Raw genomic sequence first — 22,238 nt, forward strand, 5'->3', positions numbered from 1 at the left:
GGTAAAATTAGCCAATACTTTGGCCACGAAGATGCTAAATGCCCCAGTGTGGAGAGCTCTGAGCTGAGTTTATACATATGTTTTGGCGGTGTAAGTCCCTACTAGAGTACTGGGAAGGGGTTACTAGGACACTGACATTGATCGTTGAGCAAGAGGTTCCCTGTGCTCGGGGCATTGTCTACGTGACTGATTCCCTCACACTACTAAAACAAAAATGACTAGCCAATTCCAGGATTCAGCATTCATTACAGCTAAAAGGGAAATAACCAGATGTTGGGAGTACCCTCAAGGTCCGACCCTTGAAACCTGGAGGCGAGAACTGCTGATGTGGGCAGGATACGAGAGGGTGATCAAACTACAGGAAGACAGGAGAGGACAGGGTCATTGAAGGGGGCAGCAGCGTAGGAGGCCTTGGTGACAGCACTTGACCAGCAGGATTCCCATTAGTCAGAGGACGAAAGTTCTTCTCCCTAAACAAACACTCCTACACACATGGATGCCAGGGGAAATGCATGCGGATACAGCTCAGGGAAATGGGTTAGACTCTGTTGGGTTCCCTTCTTTGAGCAATGACTTGCACTGGGGACACTCTGTCCTTCATAATATGAGCCTCAATAGATAGACCATTAGACTGACAATAGGCACAGAGGGGGTGGCGGGAGGGGAGTTGTACAGTTCTTGCAACGCACTAGACTTTCACTTTCACTGCAGGATAACTGACAGGAGAGAGAAGTGTAATGTGAGGGCTCTTAGAATATTGCCTTTTATAGAATTCAAAACGTTCTCATCCTCAAATTGTCAATATAAGATCTATGGGCCAGATGTATGAATCTGGCCCAGTGCGATTCGGTAATTGCGATTTTTAAGAAATCGCAATTACCGAATCGCAAAGGGCCATGTATCACATTTGCGATTCGGTAATTGCGATTTCTTAAAAATCGCAACTGCAATTACCGAATCGCAAATTGCGATACATGGCCCCATTCGCAGCTATGGGCCTGTTGGCCCATAGCTGCGAATTTTTTGCATTTTCGCAAATTGCGATTTCTGAAACAGAAATCGCAATTTGAGAAAATCAAAGGGGCAGGGTGCTGGGGGCCTAAGGCCCCCTCTCCTGCACCCCAATTTTTTTTTTTACACATGTAAAGGACACACATGCCAAAAGGGCATCTGTGCTTTACATTTCAAATTTAAAAATGCAGTTTTACTGCATTTTTTAATTTTGCACCAGGTTACCACCTGGTTGCTGGACATGGTATTTTGCACTTGCAAAATACCATTCTGCGAAAAATCGCAATTTGCGTTTTTTTGCAGAATTGCTTTGCGACCTGGATTTTGCGAATCGCAAATTGCGATTCGCAAAATCCAGGTCGCAACGCAGAAAATCGCAATTTTTGCGATTTTCGGTATTTGGTCTGCGAATGCATTTGATGCATTGCAGACCCCGATTTTGCACTCGCAAACGGCCCATTTCGCTGTTTGCGAGTGCAAAATCGGATGATACATCTGGCCCTATATGCAGTTTGATATACATTCCTTCCTACTGGCTGACTAGACTACAACTATGTACCTCACTTGAATGTGGTTTGTGCACATATAAAGTAAAATTCGATAACATTTTTTATTGTTTTTAAAAAAAGACTGATTTGTATATGTTTGGGATCAAACTTAGGTGACATGGTGTGCAAAATAACAATGGATTGGGATGTGGCCCAGAGTAATTACCAGTGGCTGAGATTGATTCAAGCATTCCATCCCTCAGTTTTGATGCCCTAAGTGTGTCGGGTATGCCCAGACGTGGGTCCTGTGCTCACTGTGCCACTAGTACCTAGCTATACCTGGCTGATGAGCTCATAGTAAGGGCGAGAATGGTTCTGGGTTGTTTGTATTCTGGTTCAGTGAAGAACTGGTATGGCAGTTTGAGCTGAACTGTTCCCAGGAGAAGCAGGGTCAAGGCTGATTTTCATATAGCTGAGTTTAAACAGAGGTGGCATGGTGGGTGAAAAAAGATAGCTTGGTATGTGGCCCTGAGCGATCCACATTAGCTGAGATTATTTCAAGCATTCCATCTATCACTTTGTTTATTGATGCTGTAAATGTGACAGGTATACCCAGATGTGGGTTTCGTGCTCATTGAGCCACTAAACCCAAGCTATATCTGGCTGATGAGTCTATAATAAGGGTGAAACAAGTCGTGGGTTGCTTTATTCTGGTTCAGGGAGGACCTTGCATGGTAGTTCAGCCTGGACTATTCCCATGAGGAGTAAGGTCAAGGCTGATTTGCATGTCTTTGACCATGTACAGTGCTCCACTGCCTTTTAGCTAGGTTTATGCTATGGAAATATCACATACATACGCACGTTCTAAAAGACACATCTGCAACCACATCTACAACCTTTTCTACAACTACAAATGCTGTTTCAGGTATTTTTAACTGTGACCACCAGACTACACAGCAGAAGCAGTATTGTACTATAGACTAATCGTGGTCCACTGAGGGCTTTCAAATACTGCTGTACTGAAGCGTTGTAGCTTGTGCTGATGGCTGTTCCAAGCACGAGTTCTACGGCTGAGCTGCAGGCGAGGGCTTGTAAGGAGTGGTGAACACGGACAACCAGAGACTAAAATTAAACACTTGGGTCAGTAAAAAATCTCTCAGTGTTACTGTTAAAAAGGCATGTTCCGTTGCTGTAATAAACAGCCACTATCAGACTCCCCTTGGCTTGGTAAGCCACACTTTGCTATAAGTCAAAGGCTACAGGAGATACACCTCCATTGCACCAGGGATGTGCATTCTTCAATGACGCAAAGTAAACGTGTGTGTTTATTTGCCAGTGCGCTTGCAGATGTTAAGGTTGGTGGGAGGCAAACACAGAATTAGCCAAAATAAGTCTAACGGATAGAATGGCATTACTTTCTACACAGTGAGAAGACCTAATCTTCCCTACACAGAGATAAATGGTTATTTTTTTAAGTTCATTTTCCAGTCTTCCCAGGAACACTTTCTTTATACATTGTCTGAGTATTGAACCCTGACTGTCTATTTCTGCCAAAAATACTACGTACTTTGGTGCACAAGACATGGTTACTACCCCTGCTGGAGGAGTAAATGATCAGTCCATTTTTTGGTGATTAAAATTTAAAACAAATATTTTTCAGTGAGGGGGTTCTGCCTTTGTGGAGACAAGTGTTGTTTCTTGTGACTGCGCCCCTACAGCACTCCTAGCAACATATCTAGTGTATTTCTAGCCTTCAGATCCCTGTCTCTAAATACAGCACTGAAGCCCAAGGTTTTTAAGAAAGCACTACACTAAACTTCAACAGCGGCATGAAGGTATATTATACTGACATCAGAAGATCCTAAGACACAAGTGAGTGTTTCTTGTGTAGACCTGGTGCTGATGGTATGGTCTCCTTTATGCACACTGAATGAATGATTTTTCCTTCACAGTTCATTATTAACTGAGATCAAGCATGGGATCACACACTTGCCAGATGTCACTGTAGGTTAATGGGAGTTTAGAAATCCACCACCCCTCTACTTTTTTCCCTCAAATATATTAGTGTGATGTCAAGTTGATGTGTACAGTGTAACTCCTGACCTCACCAATGTTTACTAGCAAATGCTGCCAGGACACAGGAACACTTTTCTTCCGAATATTTGAGTTTACGGTGATACGAAGAGTGGTTTCAACAGCTGCTTCACATCTGAGGAAATGTATACCACACAAGGTATTTTTTGCCCATACTTCGAAAATATTGTTGTTGTTATTAGCCACAACAGACCCTCTGATTTAAAATAACCTAGATAAAGAGACAGTGAACACTCTCAATAGTGACTTTGGAGGCTTGCAGCCCAGGCTGCTGATTCCTAGATGTTCCAAGTTGGCTTTGGATGTTAAAGTACCTCAGACAATTTTTTGTGAGAGAGTGCTGAATACCATGTAAGCAGTGACTGAGATTTTTGCTAACTGTGAACTCTCAAGATTATGACACAAATAAAGCCTTTCTTTGGTCTACAAGGGAACTTTTGTCAGGGATTTCATGTTCTAGCAGTGTCTCAGTGTAGAAATCTTCATAAGTGACAAACCAAGAAGGTAGTGAGGATATAATCCTAAACAAATTGCTTTCAATCAATTTAGGACCATTTTTCTGTACTGCTTCTGTATTCGCAATGCCCCCGTTGTGAGGTTGGAACATCTGTTTACAAGTGTTGCAAAAGCGACATGGATTCTGAACTGCCCTTGGTTATTAAACAATATTTAGGTTTTTGAACAGTCAATTAGAAGCTAAATGACCTTAGCGGAGGGGGGTTGGTTACAACAAAAAAGGACACACATAACTATGTTTACAGAGACATGATTGATCTTTCACATACAGAGAAATCACACAGAAAATGTCTATCACAGTTGCTAATTCTGGAAGGTTCCCATTATGAATCCTCAGTTCATTATTCATTTTCGTCCCATACATTTAGCTTGAGGTCATGTGCCTAATGAGTACCCCTTAAAGGGAAAATGGACTTTAGAATATCTTATAAATAACATTAGCCTGAATACTTCGGAGTAGACAAATAAATATTATCTATTGTTTAGTATCATCACAACCTTGATGTGATTTTGTAGGATTAATGTGTAAACTAAATAAAAATGCAATTTTTATATAAAGAGACTAGGTAGGTGCAATCCTACCGTAAAGTGGAGTTTGTCTATGCAATCCAGGTCATGATATTTTTTTTTTAAATTAGTAACATTAAACGTTGATAGGCAGCTTTGTGGAGCAGAACTTCGCTTTGGAATAAGGAGTTATCTCAGAGTGAAGAGGGAACTTCCTGGAGACTAGCAAAGGAAAATGAATACCTTTTGCTCCAGTCTCGCAACAGAAAGGACAACATATACTGAGAGTGATTTTTACAGGAATCCTGAGGCTGCCTGCATTTATGGATATGTAACGAAATACCTTTCTGTTTTCTCTGCTCATATTGATTGACCTGTATTTCTCTACCACTGAAATAGCCAAGGCAACGCAGGGTCCTTGTGCTGAGTACATGAGAGTTTTACATTGAAGGAACCACACAGAACATAGGTTATTCTGAAACACTGCCCACGTACAAGCGTACTGCCTGCCCCAGTTTGATCCAAAACACAGGGATTCAGAACTATTATTTTAAAGAGAAATGGACTGCCCTTGTGAATTTTGCGGGCACAATATATGCAGAAAACAAAAATAAAGTATTGTCAGTGTGATGGAGACCCGATGATGAGCCTCAAGAGAGAGTTTGTACATGACCAAGTCAATGGTAAGTAGTTCACCAAGTCCTGTTCACTGATCTGTTGAACAGTTCTCTACTGACCTGCTTTTGATTTTTTTACATTTACAGCCAACTAAGCCTCATTTATGCCAGCCGGGGATTCATAAAAGGATTGCTGACAGGCCTGAATGCTAGATATTTCTCTGCCATGCTGAGTTTGGGTACTCCAGTCTCATGGTTACTGTGTGGTGTGTTACCCCACTCTATTGGGCTGCCTCTGAAGACACTTGTATGCATTTATGTTAGCTGTCTATCTAATTTACGCCTGCCAGGGATTCATGAAAGTATTGTTGGCATTGGCAGGCATTAATGCTAGTTACTTTCCTGCTACGATGAGTTTGGGTACTCCAGTCTCATGGTCACTGTGTGGTTTGTTACCCCAAACTGTTAGGCTGCCACTGAAGACACTTGTATGCATTTCTGTTAGCTGCCTACCCTTTGTTCCCCTTCAGGCCCAGGTTTTGCTTTTTTCCCTCACTGCGAATCCTGGTGTAGCTCTGGGTTTTGTGTACTTATATTGAAGCCAAAAAAGATATAATGGGACAGAGAGGAGACCTTTGTGCTCACCGTACTAGTTTGAGGATACCTAAATTGGTTCTCTCTGAGCTACCAAGAAGGTGGGATTTATGTCAAGGAAGAACAAGTTCACTGCATCCATCTGTAGCTTCTGCTCGGCTCAAGAAGACATCTTGCAGCTCTAGATAATCCAGTGATTGGTGAGGCTAGACTGGACTCACATATTTGCAAGTATTATGCAGTGAAACTCACCACCATGGATTTCTATGACACTGCACATATTAGGAGATGCCTCATCACAAGGATACCGGAATATACGCAAGGAAAGATGTAGATAAATTCAGTTTGCTCTATCAGAGTTTTCACATGATTCTCAGCATTTCAGTGGCTAGCTGGCCAGAACCAACTGTGTCAGCTTTGGAATATCACCCTGAGACCAAGATATCACTTCTGCACAACACCCTGGGAAGAAACGGAGAGTCTTGTGTCTTTTAGGATCTACTGGGGTGAGAGAAACCTGATGTATGATCAGAGAGCTGCTGTCCAACCTTCTCAAGAAGAATTGCACTACCTTGGAGAGGTGTTTCTGCCCTTTCTTCCTCAAAATGTTATCTACGAAATATGGTTTCACCTGTTGTGTCAAGACTCAGACTACTGAGGTAAAGCCACAGGAATCTATAGATCAGATGAGTGTCCTTCTGGAGTTTCCTCAAGCTGACGGTAAATTTATGCATCACTCTTATTCTGGCTGTGGACATCCTGTATGGGTGGGGGCACCTGCTGGCACCAGACAAGACTAACCAATCAAGGTGGTCCGATGCTCAAACCACAAGCACTGAACACTCAAGAGCATGACCCACCCAAGGTTACACCTGCAACAGCATCATATGCCATGGAATATATTCACGGAGAACAAGCAAATAACACCAAGAATTACCTGCAAACCATTCTGACATTCGCAAGAAAAACCTGTAACTTTAAGTCATCAACATCTATGAGAACTAGTCTGAGGTCTGTTTCTTTCTATGCATGCTGGTAGCTGGAATTCTCTATTTATGATGGGAAGGGCAGAAGATACCACAATGCAGAATATGAGCTAAAATGTAATTATGTGTTCGAGTGATGTTGGGGTTTCTGCGTCCTATCAGCATTCACAGTATGGTGCTTACATTGTTACAATTGCGCTAATGTAAGCTGCTGGCATTGGTAAAATAGAATGGGAAGACTTTTAATAAACAGTATTAAGCACTGTATCCAGAATCAGAAAAAAATCACCTTGAGCAATGATAGTGCAACAGAGGAGCTTCAGGAGGAACAAGACCAACATCTCTACAGGTACCTGAAATAAAAGAACACATTTTTAGACACGGTCTAAACCCTGGTACCAACTAATGAGCTAATATTTGCTCAACACTTCTTAGAATATGTACCTCTTACTGCATGTTCTTCATCCCGGTCCTTACATCAATGAGTTCAAGTCAAGTAAAAGTACTTATGACCTTTCCTTCCTCAGCTACCTGATAGTTAGGCATGAGAACTTCATGAAGAGGCATTGGGAGCAGTAGAGTTTGTAGGAGGTGGAAGATGAGCACTTGCGAAACATGAGGACATTTTGGAAAGGTGGTGGCTTATGGGGAAGGAGACATTTGAACTCACTGAAGTATGTACCGAGACGAGGAAGGAAGAATCATAGTAATGGTGATGATTACTAGTAAAGGAACCAGACAGTCCCCTCGGCTGTTCAGAAAATAAGCATGCTCTTCTGATTATTTCCCCGGTTATGAAGAGGAAAGTCATTTAATCTAGAGCAAAGCTGTTAGTCTTTGGTTGGCAGTCAGGTTACCCCCTGTCCAAGCAAGGACTCTCACTCTAGCCAAAGTAAAGGAGAATCACCCTCAGTTAACCCCGCTCACCCACTTGGTACCTTGGCACAAGAAGGCAGGCTTAACTTCAGAGTCAAGGTGTAAAGTATTTGTACCAACACACACAGTAACTCAGTGAGAACACTACAAAATGACACAACACAGGTTTACAAAAATAGGTAATATTCATCTAAACACAACAAGACCAGAACGACAAAAATCCACCATACACGAGTCCAGTTATGAATTAAAAAGTAAAGAGCCTTAAATCCTTAGAAAATAGTGCTAACGCTGTTAGCGTGAAAAAGTATCTGGGTTCCGTCAAAATAACACCGCACGGGCGAGTGTGCATCAGAAAAGGCCTGCGATGCGTTGATTTCTCACTTGCAAGCGAGACTCTGCGTTGTTCCTCCTCTGGTCAGGTCAGCGTGCGTTGTTTTTCCTATCTGCAGGAGAGCCATGCGTCGATCCGGACAAGCACCTTGGGTCCGGGCAGGCTTTGCTTTGTTTTCCCACACCCAGCGAGGTTTGCATCAAAAATCCTGCCACACGGTATCAGAAAAACAGTGCTATGTGGGTTGCAACGTTATCAGCCTCCGTCAGCAGGTGTTGCGTGTTGTTTCTCCAGCTGCATGCTTCCATCTTCCAGCCGCGATGCAGGAGGATCGTAGATTTCAGCCGCGAAGCCAGCGGCACGTCATTTCTCAGCAGCGTCTCAGAAGGTGTGTTGAAATTTTCCCCTCACAGTGGTCTGTGCGTGGATTATCAGTCTTGGTCTGCCAGCTTTACCTTCCAAGGCCCCAGGAACTGGATAGGGCACCACTTGGCAGGGCAGGAGAAGTCTTTGATGGCCCTGAGACTTCAACAACAGGAGGCAAGCTCAGGAAAAGCCCTTGGTGATTTCTTCACCAGCAAGAATGCACAACAAAGTCCAGTCTTTTTCCCCTTGCACAGGTGGAAGCAGCAACTGCAGGATAGCTCTACAAAGCACAGTCACAGGCAGGGCAGCAATTCTCCTCAGCTCTTCAGCTCTTCTCCAGACAGAGGTTCTTCTTGATGTCCAGAAGTGATCTACTTTTCAGTTGTTTGGGTGCCCTTCTTATACCCAGTTATGCATTTGAAGTAGGCCTACTTCAAAGGAAAGTCTCTCTTGTTTGTGAAATCCTGCCTTGCCCAGGCCAGGCCCCAGTCACACACCAGGGGGTTTGAGACTGCATTGTGTGAGGGCAGGCACAGCCCTTTCAGGTGTAACCGACCACTCCTCCCCTCCCTCCTAGCACAGATGGCTTATCAGGATATGCTGGCTACACCCCAGCTCCCTTTGTGTCACTGTCTAGAGAGAGGTGCAAACAGCCCAAGTGTCAAACTAACCCAGACAGGGAATCCACAAACAGGCAGAGTCACAGAATGGCTTAAGCAAGAAAATGCCTACTTTGTAAAAGTGGCATTTTCAAACACACAATCTCAAAACCAACTTTACTAAAAGATGTATTTTTAAATTGTGAGTTCAGAGACCCCAAACTCCACATGTCCATCTGCTCCCAAAGGGATTCTACACTTTAATCATATTTAAAGGTAGTACCCATGTTAACCTATGAGAGAGATAGTCCTTGCAACAGTGAAAAACGAAGTTGGCAGTACTTCACTGTCAGGACATTTAATCATATTTAAAGGTAGTACCCATGTTTACCTATTAGAGAGATAGTCCTGGCAACAGTGAAAAACGAAGTTGGCAGTACTTCACTGTCAGGACATTTAAAACTCATTAGTATATGTCCTACCTTAAACATACACTGCACCCTGCCCATGGGGCTACCTAGGGCCTCCCTCAGGGGTGACTTACATGTAAGAAAAGGGAAGGTTTAGGCTTGGCAAGTAGGTACACTTGCCAAGTCGAATTGGCAGTTTAAAACTGCACACACAGACACTGCAGTGGCAGGTCTGAGCCACGTTTACAGGGCTACTAATGTGGGTTGCACAACCAGTGCTGCAGGCCCACTAGTAGCATTTGATTTGCAGGCCCTGGGCAGCTCTATTGCACTGTACTAGGGACATACCAGTAAATCAAATATGTCAATCATGGAAATCCACTTACACATACATCTTACATAGGAATATTTGCACTTTAGCACCGGATAGCAGTGGTAAAGTGACCAGAGTAACAAAAACAACACAAACAGAGTCCAGCATACATCAACAACCTGGGAAACAGAGGCAAAAAGTTAGGGGAGACCACAACAACGATGCCAAGTGTAACAAAGGCAATTTAAAGAGTCTACTAACAGAAGCCACCTTAAGAGCAGTGCCTACACAATATGACTAGCACATCTAAGATAGCTCCGAAATCCTACCTAGAGTTCAGTTTAGGACATGCTCTCACCCATGGAAACAGGAAACTTTGGAGCTTTACTATTGGGCTCCATGGGCTAGCAGAGAGTGACTGATTGACCTTCAGAGTTTCTTAATCATCAAAAGGTGGTAGGATGACAAGAGATGGGAGCTAGCAGCAGGTACAGAGGTTGCTGGGGGTTGGAAGTGGAGGTCAGAGAGGGTCCGAGGGCCAGCTGTATATCTCTAAGAGGCAAAATAGGGATTCAAACACTTGATGATGGCCTCAGAGAGCTGGCTGGTAGAGCCACTGCTGAGTGTTGAAGCACTAGAAGAGGTTCTCGAGAAGTGACACGAGGTGGATCAGAAGGGCTCTAAAGCTGCAAGAGTAAGAGTAAGGACTAGTAAATGGGATTTAAATGGAACTGAGTAGATCTGAGTATCATATAAAGAACACTAAATCTGGCTGAGGATGCCTGAGCGTACCTGAGGGTTGGTTGAGGCTAGTGGAAAGGGTTTTGGGTCACTGTCTGCCACTGAAGCTCCAGAGGACTGAAAGATGGTAGAGAGTTAACATTCTGCATGTTTGATTCAGGGTTTCATAGGGCTCTGCGAGGTTCTGAGCATTGCAGCTTGAGTGTCATTTGGCAACTCTAGGTCCACCTGAGGGAGAATGGTGCTGGCAGAAGCCAACTAATTTATTTTGTGGGTTAGTGGAAGGGGTATGATGGTTGTTTGGGGTTCAGTGAGTGAACCTTAGTATCCACAATGGTTCTCTTTGAGTCACCAGCAATCATCTGAAGGCAATTAGAAGCACTGATGCACACTAATAGAATGGTGGCCATGACGCACTGCAGAGTGGTTGCATCTGAAGGGCAGCAAAAGGGCCAAGATAGAAAGGATCTGAGGCTCTATGTAGGCTCAAAAAGGCACCCAAGAATAGTCTAAAAATGCCTGCAGTTCGACAGCATGGTTTGAAGACCTGAATGGAAAGTTTAGTGGTTCAGAAGAGGGATTTGAGTGCCACTGAGTTTCATTCAACATGGCTTATGGTTCTCTGATGGCAACATGTGATGCAGTGAAGGACTCTGAGGTTGGCGGATAGTCAACTTAAGGGCACCTACTGTCAATTTTGGGGCTATAAGAGTTGGCGTTTTGGGATCTCAGGGCCAGCAGGGCAGGTCTTATCCTTTTAGATGGTCATTTCAGCAAAATAGAATTCTGCTGGTCATTCAATAGGTACATGCCTGATTTCTCTTGGGTGCCTCCACACCACATTCTCTAATGGTGCCCTCAGTCCCAGAAAGATCCAGGATGGACCTGCAAATGTTCCTCCTATGTCTTTGAGTACATTTGGGGTGAAGGGTTACGTCATGTCACCTGCATTTTTCTTTGGTGAGGTGTAATGAAATTGTGCACCCTAAATAAATCTCATTTTGACATCTTTAATGTTAAGTCAAAACACTGACACTACTCTAATAATGATCTCAGTTATCTGTTGCTCAGTTGATTTGCCATAATCAAGTGCTTTTTTAATCATTTGATGACCGCTCAGCCACTCAGGGAGGATAGCGGCCTCTTGTGCTAAGAGTACAGGCTCAAGATCACTAAATTTATATTTTCAAGGCCTGCTGGTATCCATCACAATGCAGAATGAATGTGTTTTAACAGGGACACTGCCAGCCTGGAGGGGGATTACACTGGATCCAGTTGATTGGTATTCCTGCAATATGTACTCACACAACTGCTGCCTCCTTGTCTGTGGCTGATATTTGGGCTGGGCTATGTTGTATTCTGTGTGTTTCGGGTCTAGATCAGGTCCTTCACAAACATTTGACATGCTTTGGGTAACTTACACCCTCAAATGTTTTCAAAGGCTATTTTTATTCAATGGAGTGTACACCGCACATGTGCTAAATCTAGATACGTCGGGGTCTCAGTATGAAGCTATTTTACCCCTGTAGAATTGGTAATGAAAGAGGTGGGACTGGCTAGTCTTTTTTGAACCTGACTCATAAAGTGGCATTAGGAGTGTACAGAACCTTCTTTAGTCCTGGTCAAGTAGTTCACTCATTTTTCTGCTGTATCTTGTGATTCTTCCATGAAGCAGGAGCTCAAGAGAGGGACAAACTGCTGTAATGTGGCATTGGCAGAATACTTGAGGCGCCTTAGCACTAGTATAGTAAACCTATGAACTCTTCATCACCAGATCGCTTTATTTCAAAATGCCCCACATAATACAAGAGGCAGGGGTTTGCACGCACATGCAACAGAAACAGAAACTCTGATTATACTGCAGCTGTACAGCTTTCTCATGAGAAGAGTGTCAAACTCTTTAAATAAAGATGCAAGAACGTAACTTCTACACAGTGAGTTTGCTTAATATGTGTTAATCCAGTATATGTTATATCTATTGGGATTAACACCCCAATAACAGATCAATGACGAATACTATAAAATGAATCGGCTTTATAACCCAAACACTGCCAATCCCACATGCCTAATCAGTAAGCCCAAAGCTCCTATTTTCTCTGTGGCATTATGCTGTTATTGTGCCCACATACATATACAAACATTATAAAAACAATCAACAGAGGACTGTCAGAATATCATACTGAAGGCAAAAACACCAAATCTATTATGCGTAGGTGTACGTTCAGTTCCATCACTCAAAGCATTTATCTAAAAATCTGTTAGCTCAATTGCAAATTTCTAAAGTAGATCTAGAACACTGCATTATTAACAATCCTTGCTTAACTAAAACCTCATACTTAAAAAGCACTGGCAAAGGCAAGAGGTCAGCCGTTGTTGGCCAGCCATTTGGAAATTCTTGTTACGTTCTGTCATTGGTTTTGAAAAACTTTGTTGTTCAGGAAGCTGCTGTGTGATTGACAATCTGAAAAAAAAACCTTGACCAAAATCAAAGATGTTTAATAGCACACACTGCCGTAGTACTCTCTGGCACTGAAGGGAACTACTTTGTGTGTGAATGTGCTCATTGTGAAAGGGCAGCGTACCCTAACTCATAGTGAAGTCAGTTAAAGGATGAAATTCTGCAGATGCACTGCCCTTGATGCACACTTGAGTGGGTTGAAAGAAGGAAAAAAAGAAGGGAGGAAAGAAAGGACAGAAAGAAAAATAAAGGAAAGAACGAAAGTAAACAGGAAAGAACGAAAAAAGGAAAGAGGTAAAGTGCAAGAAAGAACAAAAGAAAGGAGGATAGAAGGGAGGAAAGAAAGAATAAAGAAAAAAATGAAAAAGTAAGGAAGAAAAGAAGAAAAGAAAGAACGAGTAAAAAATGGAAAGAAGGAGTAGGAAACGAAAAAAGGACACAAAGTAGGAAAGACAGTAGAAAACATAAAAGGAAAAAAAGGACAAATAATAAAAAAGGTAAAAAAGAAAAAAGATAGAAAGATGAAGAAAGAAAGTAAGAAAGAATGAAAGGAAGAAAGGAAGAAAGAATAAAGAAAAAAAGGGAGAAAGAAGGAAAGAAAGATGGAAAGAAGGAAGGAAAGAAAGCAAGAGGGAAAGAAAGAAGAACATAAACAAAACAATGAAACAAAGAAGGAAAGAAGGAAATAAAATTAAGAGGAAAGAATGACGGACGGGAAGAAGAAAACAAAGAATAAAAGAAAGAGAAAGAAAGAAAAAATACTTTCATCATTTCTTCGCCTTCTTCACTGAAGTTGATTAGTTTGCAGCCCCCGACCTCCCCACCTGAACCTTGCCCTTGTATTCACTGGGAGCATTTTTATTGTCGTGGGACCCAGTTTATCAAGTCATCAGTTGCAGGGCTAATCCCCACTTTAGCTGTTTAAGCGGGGGTTGCAAGACACCACTGCACAATAGTATGCCTGTTTTGTACCTATCAGCCACAATAAGCTGAGAGAACCCATTCTGTCGTCCACTATGCCTGACCCTGGTCCGATCCCTGCTGCCACACCTTGCCATGGCAGCTGTCCACTTTTAGGTAACTCAGTATGCAAGTCTATCATACAAAAGCTGATCTGTTTGATGGTAACCTGTCAGAAACAATTATCTCTCTCAAATCCCAGATGACGTTTTGGAGGACGCTGCCCCTGTCAATAATGGGCAGGGTGGTACTCGTTAAAATGGTTGTCTTACTCCACCTTTTGTATTACTTCATCAATTTCCCACTATACAACCCTGCTTCCTTTTTTAGATCCTTCGAAGACGATTTGTGCGGATTTATTTGGAATACCTCATGCTGTAGGGTAGCCCTCTCTAAACCGACAGATCAGGGTGGAATGACACTCCCACACTTCGAACACTGCTATCCGGCAGCGCAGTTCTCGTGGATAGGGTGTTGGCTATCATCTGGCTGTCTCTGTCACACTGCTACAACATCCCGCACTTGGACATATTTCACGAGTCTGCGAATATTTCATCCCTGTGTAAAACTCTCTACCCCCTCAACCTCTACTTTTATGCCTTGCCTATCGCTGGCCATTCCCCTCTTGGGGACACCATGGGGTACACACGCAGAATTAACACCTAGGCGTGCAGTGGTAATCCACACCCTGGAGACTTCCATGTCAAAGGCACACTCATTCACCACGACTCCCTAATGGATGACACTAATAACCCCCGCACTTGTCCCACTCCAATTAATGTAACTTTCCATATACATTTATGAACAAATTCACGTTAGCCAAGTGTGTTTGCATCCTATTGTGGGAATACTGGGCCGCAGATTTATTACGTGCATAGACTCTTGCGACACGGCCTTTGACCTCATAACTCACTTTGTTCAGTCATAAATCAAAATGACAGGTCCATAAATTATTACAATGTCATAAATCATTTTTGAGTGCCATACATTGCTTTCGTTATGATTGGAAATCGTAATTTGGAGACAGGTTATAAATCACAGTTGTCAGGTCATACATAAATCATTTCTCCAGGATATAACTTTGCTGCATGACATCATCTCTACTATAAATCAATCAAGTCCTTGTCATTTGCTTGACATAATTCATACACCTATTGTTGTTGAGGCCATCCTCTGCGCTGCTTTTTGGGGTCATCCATTTTTGTTGGTTCTTTACTCTGATCGTGAGGGGGGTAGCCTCTTAGTGCTGTTAGGCTCAACTCGCTACCTTGTCTGTCCATTTTGTGCCCTGCCAACCGGCGGGTCTGGGCCGCGAGTGCCGTGCACCGCTTACTTCCCCATCGGCCTACTTACCCTGCCGTAAGGCATCCCAAGGTAAGTAGCCTTTCTCCGGCACACCGCCCACCGGTGTGCCTCCTTTACGAACCAACGTGCCCCTTATACCGCCGTCCTCTTATCCTCTCAGCCCTGCGACGATGCTGTTCTGGTGTGGGTGGGTGTTTGTATTTCGCGCTCCTGCGCGCTGTCCCTCGTGGCCCACAAAGTGATTTCTGCTTGACCGGCAGAATCTTTTAGTCTTCCCTCCAGACTGGGGGGCGAGGCGGTGTCTTCCCTTTGTTAAGGTTTGTAAATTACTTTTGCCCTTGCTGAGCCCCCATTGGCCCAATGTCCTTGAGGGGCTCCTCCCTCTCCCTTGAGGGAGATGCCGGATGTCCATTGTTGGTTTGCCGCTGAGGCGGCTTTAAACTGTAATTTCCGGGTCCCCGGCGGCGGTTAATGCGCCGGACCCTGATGCCCCCTGCGGGGGCGGCCCTTTGCCATTTACCCCCTGGAACCTTTGTACTCTACAGTTCCCTTAAAACTGCACTGCAGAAAACATGGGGATACTTGATGAATTAATTACCAATGTACCTTAGGTTACAATAACTATATGCGTTTGGCGACAGGAGCCACATGATAGGCTGGCTGGCGGACTCCCTGCAACAACAGACCTCCAGACCACTTGCAGCTCTTCCAGATCGATTGGAAGGTAGACAAAGAGAGACCCTTCACAGACAAAGAATGGTTGGCACTACTAGAAGGTCCTACGCATATCGGGCGCAATACACAATTTCGTTTAATACAATTCTGCCATGTAAAGAGCTTATCTCTCACACCTGACACATTTAATAGATATTACAATCGAAGCAATGCTGTGTGCCTTCATTGCCGCCTGATGGGTGCAGACCTACTGCATATGTTGTGGACATGTTCATGTGTATGACATTACTGGACCACCGTACTGCATCGCGTGTCCCATTACTTAAACCAGTGCATACTGCGGACCTGGGAGGCCTGTATTCTAGGACTTTTCCACACAGACAAGAGGGACAGAGCCACATCCTCTTTCCTTGAATCGGGCCTACTCTTGGCCAAGCGTCTCATCACCCGCAGATGGCGCTCGCCTGACCGGCCAATCTATGAGACGTGGACACAATCACTGGGTATTTGCGCACAAGCAGAGGGAATGGCTCTTCGCTGCGAAGACAATTTAGGCCAGGGCAAATATCCACTTGTGGCTGATTGGGACTTAATTCTGGCTGACCTTCACAGGCCCATATGTACACCATCAGACCACAGACAACGTCATTGTCAGGCGACGCTGTTAACATGCAAGAATCGCCCCATTAACTGATTTGGCAACACACTACAGGGGACTCGCTGGACGTCTCCTTGGCTCCATTGTTTGGTATAACCCAGTACTGCCGATAATGTTAAACTGTTGCAGCCCCCATCATATTGGGGGAGTAACATTGTTACCGTCGTCCCGGCCTTAAACAGAATTGTCTTTGGATTTTATTACCTATGAACTCTCCCTTTCCTTTTCCCTCTCACCCTTTTCTTTCCCTGAATCAGCACCCATCCTCTCTACCCTCGCTTCCATCAATTCCAGCCTTCCAACAGTTTCTTTCTTAATTGCTATTGTTACCATTGGTTTTAAAAGGTTGACTCTATTGTTTCATTAAGGCACGGGGACAATGTAAATACACCTGCGGAAATATTAACTCTGTTACTCATTAACTTGAATTTAAAACTGCGTAATTTGGAAATCTGTCTAATGATCCTTTTTCTACCTCTTGTTTTATTCTACAACATATTGTTATGAATATGTTATTCACATGACTCCATTTTTGTAAGGTGTTTCTCCCTGTTCGTGCATTTCGCATACATGCTTTCCTTTTGTTATCCTTCGGATATTGCGTAGTACGCTGTATGTGATTAAAAGAAATACAAAACCAATACAATAGATTCACACACAAAAAAGAAGCTGAGAGAACCCATTTTGTATACCTTTATCCTTTTTAGCCATTTAGCATTGCACCATTTATTTGGAGTATCAGTCCGTAATTTATAATTGTTTTCACTAGTGGTTCTAAATTTGTACTCTTTAGTTTGAAGGCTTCTATAGTGACAGAGGTATTTAGCAAGCTTCAACTTAATACCTACTTGAGAGCATTCTACGTTCACTAAATATATCAGATGAGGGTATGTGTGACAAGATCATAAAATATTGTGATATGTTTTGGCCTCAAAACATCCCCAACTGGAGAACTAACAGTTGTTTTGTTCAAACACGTTTTATCATTATTTAATAAGCAAAAAAAAGTCATATACAGACAGTAAAAGGAAATGTGAGGAGATATCGCAACATCCGATACATGATAGATAACTCACAAAACATCAAAATGGCAAAGGCAGTTATACAGGCGACTAGCGGAGGAGGCGGGGAGGGGATAAATCCCAAGCCTATGGGCCACACTTTTTTCTCATTTATGTAGGCTCAGGTGTGGATGTGTAGCTTTAAGTGTGTGGGAGGGTAGTAATATTTGTTAGTGGGGTTATGGAGGTTTGCACTTTTGTAGATATATATCTAGGTTGGTCCAAAGTTTCTCGGAGCTATGAGTGCGATTAGGCATGTATAGTGGTGTCAGCACTCCTGGTGTAGCATTGGAGTTCCCACCACTTTTTATAATACATCGTAGTTTTGGATTTCCACTCTGAGAGGATGGTTTTAAAACTCAAGATAGGTAGACGGTCAATGAGTTGTGAGTTGTGTGTGTTACACGATATGGGGTGAGAGTGAGACAATATATCCAGAGCAATCATCAGGATCTCTAAGGTAAGGCAAACATTGAGGGGGTCATTCTGACCCCGGCGGGCGGCGGTTGCCGCCAGCCTGGCGGGAACCGCCATTTGGCCGCACCGCGGTCAAAAGACCGCTGGTGCCATTTCAACTTTCCCGCTGGGCCGGCGGGCGCTACCCAAGGTAGCGCCCGCCGGCCCAGCGGGAAGGAGGCCTGCAACACTGAAGCCGGCTCCGAATGGAGCCTGCGGTGTTGCAGGCGTGCGACGGGTGCAGTTGCAGACAGTGAAAAGAATGCTGGGGCCCTGTTAGGGGACCCCTGCACTGCCCATGCCAGTGGCATGGGCAGTGCAGGGGCCCCCAGGGGCACCTAGACACCCATTACCGCCAGCCTCTTCCTGGCGGTGACAGCCAGTAACAGGCTGGCGGTAAGGGGGTCAGAATGCGGATTCGCCCAGCCGGGGGTAAACCGGCAGGAAACTGCCGGCCCCGGTTTTCTGACCGCGGCTTTACTGCCGCGGTCAGAATGGGCAAGGAAGCACTGCCAGCCTGTTGGCGGTGCTTCCGTCATTCGCGGCCCTGGCGGTCTTTGTCCGCCACGGTCGGAATGACCCCCTGAATGTCTTATGGATCAGACTAGTAATATTTCCGCCACAGAGGAGCTACATGTCTGCATTTGAGTAACATGTGTCCAGATCGCATGGAGTTCCCTCACATCTCCAGCATGTGTTAGATTTAATTAGGCCCATTTTATGGAGTTTGGCCAGCCTCCAGCGTAGTTGGTGGATGGTTCAGCAGCAGGTTTGTGCAAGGGTGGAAGATATTTTCTGTGAGGCCTGTGATTGTAAGATATTTTGCTAGAAGGTTTCCTTTAAGGAGTCGGGGATTGTAGGGATCTGGGAGGAGCATTTTTTCAAAATATGGATACATAGAGCTTTCCTGTTAGATGAGTTTGTATATTTGAACGTTGAATGACCCATTTCCCTGAGGTTGGACAGTATTGGGGAGAGATCGGAAAGATGTGGACGACCAGTTCTTCGGATGGCGTGTTTTGGTCTCAGAAGGTTTTAGAAGTCTATGTTTTGTAGTGCAAATTTGTCTTTAATCACTGAGAAGGGTTGTCTGTCGGGCCTAACTTTTGGATTGTGTTGATACATTTTTGAGCCCAGTGTTCTCAAAACTGTGAGGCTTTAAGTATTTGAATGTGTCTATTGTATCAGAGAGGTGATAGCCATGATTGTATCTTATTCTTCAGGGTTTTATCTAAGTATTTCAGGTTGTGTATCATACTTTTAATTATGGGAAGGGAGTGAGCAATGTTTAGGATGTAGGAGAGGTCTTTTGTTAAGAGGGTAGAAGGGGGTAGAGTGCGTAATAATTGTGATTCTAAATGTACCCATCATGGAGGTCGAAGGCCGTCCCTGCAGAACCACCATGAGTCTTGTGCGACTAAGTAAGCCGTTTGGTACTTTGCAAGGTCTGGTAGGTTCAGGCTCCCTTTCTTTTTTTTTAGCTTGAGTTTTTCTAGAGATATATATGTGCCTTTTTATTACTCCAAATTAATTTGTTTATTAATTTGGCAATCGATTTAAGGAAGGTTTTTTTGTTTTTTGATTAAAGGAAGATCTTGCTAAGACTTAGAGGGAGCATACTTGCTAAAAAGTTAACTAGTGGGACAATAATCACTTTGATGGTTTCTGCTCTTCTCCCCATAATATATGCTTAGCAGACCATTCACTGGAGATGTTTCTTGGTTTTAGTGAGTGTCTTCTCTTCGTTTATAGAGAGGGGATCATATAGATTATTTGCGAACTACATGCCAAGATATTGTATTGTTTTGTTTTACCATTTTATTTCTGGATTGTCCCAGAACAGAAGGGGTACAGTGCTCTTTTAGGGGAAATACATAAGTTTTTTTCTATCTTTAAGCACTATCCAAAAGCCTCAGAGTATTTGGAGATCCCTAGGAGGACTTTGGGATATGGTGTGTTCTGCATCCTCAGTGAAAACTAAGTTTTACATCGTCAGTGTAAGCAGCCATGACTTCCGTGCCTGATAGGAAAGGAATACTATTGATATTGGGGTTGTCTCTCAAGGCTTGTAGGAGAGACTCTATAACAAGTCGAAGTGGCAGGGCTGATAGAGGACAGCCTTGAATGGTTCCTTGTGTGAGCTGTAAGGGGTGTGAGAGGCGGCCATTAACTATACAACACCAAGGTCATGCAAATGAAGTTGGGGCTTAACTTATACTTTGTGGGGTTGCATATAAAAAAAGGCCATGAGACCTTGTCAAAGGCATTTTCTGCGTCCACAGCCATGCGAGCTGTGGGGAGACAAAAGTTTTTGCTCTTTCTATGACATGGCAGAAAAGCCTTATGTTGTCTGCAGCAAGTCTACCAATAAGGAAACCTATTTGTAAATGGTTAATAAACTTCCCTATCACTTTTTCAAGTCTGGAATCGAGGAATTTTGCATTCAATTTGCAGTCAATATTGATGAATGAGATTGGTCAGCAGTTGTAGACATCTAGGTGGTCCTGCCCTGCTTTCAGGATAACGACTATGGTTGCATTAGTTGCTGTACCCAACAGTGCCCCATCTAAGATAAATTGTTCAAGCAGAGATTTGAGTGGGTTAGAGATGGTGTCAGCACATGTTTTATAGAATGGGCCAGTGAACCTGTCAGTTCATGGGGATTTACCGGTTTTTAGGACCTGAACAGCTTCCAGCATTTCATTTATTTCTATTGGTCTCCCTAGAAATTATCTATCTTTATCATCTGTAAAGGGGAGATTGCAAAAGTTGAGATATTTAAGTCAATCCTTCATAAATGTTTCTTTGAGTTATATAAGGAGGAGCAGAAGCCACGGAAGACAACCAGTATCTCACAAGTGGAGGTGCAAGTGTTGCATTTTTATTCTTAATGGCATGAATGGTGGATTTGGCTTTCGTGTATTTTAGATAATTTGCTAGAGCTTCCCCGCCATTGCTTTTCAAGCACATTCTTTCTGCTCTACTGATCTCCACCCACTTTTGGGCTTTCTCACTTAAGTTAATGTTGTATTCATATTGGACCTTACGTAGCACAGGTAGTGAATCTGATCCTTTAGTATTTGGAATGAGTTTTCTATCTTTTTAATCTCAGATTCTAGCTTATGGAGTTTCTCATTGGTGGATTTGTTTTTGGCAGCCATTAAGCTTATGATAAATTTGGTAGGGTGGCCTTTACCACATCCCACCTCGTTACTGAGAAGCTGTCACCAGCTTTGTTATCTGTTAAGAACTTTTTGACTTCCTGTAAGATCTTAGTTTTTGTCATGGGGTCATCAAACAAGGTGTCATTGAATTTCCATTGCTTAGGTGGCTGGTAGTTGTCTCCAATTTCGACTTCAAGTGTGGTGCAGGCATGGTTGCAAACATGTATTGGCTCTATTGTGGGTGAGTCAAATAAAGGAACTAGGGATTTATCAGTTAGTATGTAGTCATTTCCTGACTGCTTGTGGTGTGGGTTAGAGGAGAAGGTAAAGTCATAGTTTTTGTGGTTGTGTAATCTCCAAATGTCAATTAGTTTGTTATTGGGTGTACAGCATTTCATCGGTGTGTGGAACCACTGCTTGTTACTTTGTTTTTGTAAATCATGTCCAGATTGCCGTTGAGAGGCAGATTAAAGTCACCTCCAATAATTATTGGAAAATGCCCGGGGAAATTGTGTATTTTATTGTTCAGATTTTTCCAGAATGCAAATGAGTAGCTAGTCGGGGCACAGATGTTTACGACGTGAAAGTTTTTATTGTTTTTTCTTTGCATTGAGAATTTGCTTGTGTTTGTCGCTATTGTGCGTGCGAGATAATACAGATATCCCTGTGCTTTTGGATACGATAGTGAGTGTTCCATTTTTTTTCTGCCATGCGGGGGAGTAAAAGATGTCTGCAATCCAGATCGCACTGACTTTGGAGCCCATCTTCAAGTCTAATGTAGTTTCTTAGAATAATATAATTTACCCCTTGAGGTGGTGGCAGTAGTGTAGTATCTACTTCGTTTTGATGGGATGATTCAGAGCCTTAATATTTAGTGAAAGTAGTTTAGGTTTCTGGTTATGTTAGAAATTGGGTCTCTAGTTGGCAAAGGTATGTACCCTGGATAAGTATCCTCTAGATAGTTTATTAGGTTTTTGGCCATGGTGATTTTAGATTACTGGCTGCATTTATGTCATTTCGCATCTCTTTCATGATGGATTTAGTTTCTT

The 22,238-nt window shown here is 43.3% G+C and overlaps 1 protein-coding gene across 1 annotated transcript in view; it reads right to left on the bottom strand.

Annotated features, from left to right (window-relative positions):
• LOC138302094 (trypsin-3-like) overlaps positions 1-22,238 on the bottom strand; it is a 161,385-nt gene that overhangs the window by 93,058 nt on the left and 46,089 nt on the right. Inside the window, exon 2 of the mRNA XM_069242477.1 lies at positions 7,103-7,166. Coding sequence (XP_069098578.1) covers positions 7,103-7,154 — 52 coding nt within the window. The 5' untranslated portion in view covers positions 7,155-7,166. The remainder of the gene's footprint in view (positions 1-7,102; positions 7,167-22,238) is intronic.

Source organism: Pleurodeles waltl, chromosome 6, assembly GCF_031143425.1.
Source record: "Pleurodeles waltl isolate 20211129_DDA chromosome 6, aPleWal1.hap1.20221129, whole genome shotgun sequence".
NCBI classification, from domain to species: domain Eukaryota; kingdom Metazoa; phylum Chordata; class Amphibia; order Caudata; family Salamandridae; genus Pleurodeles; species Pleurodeles waltl.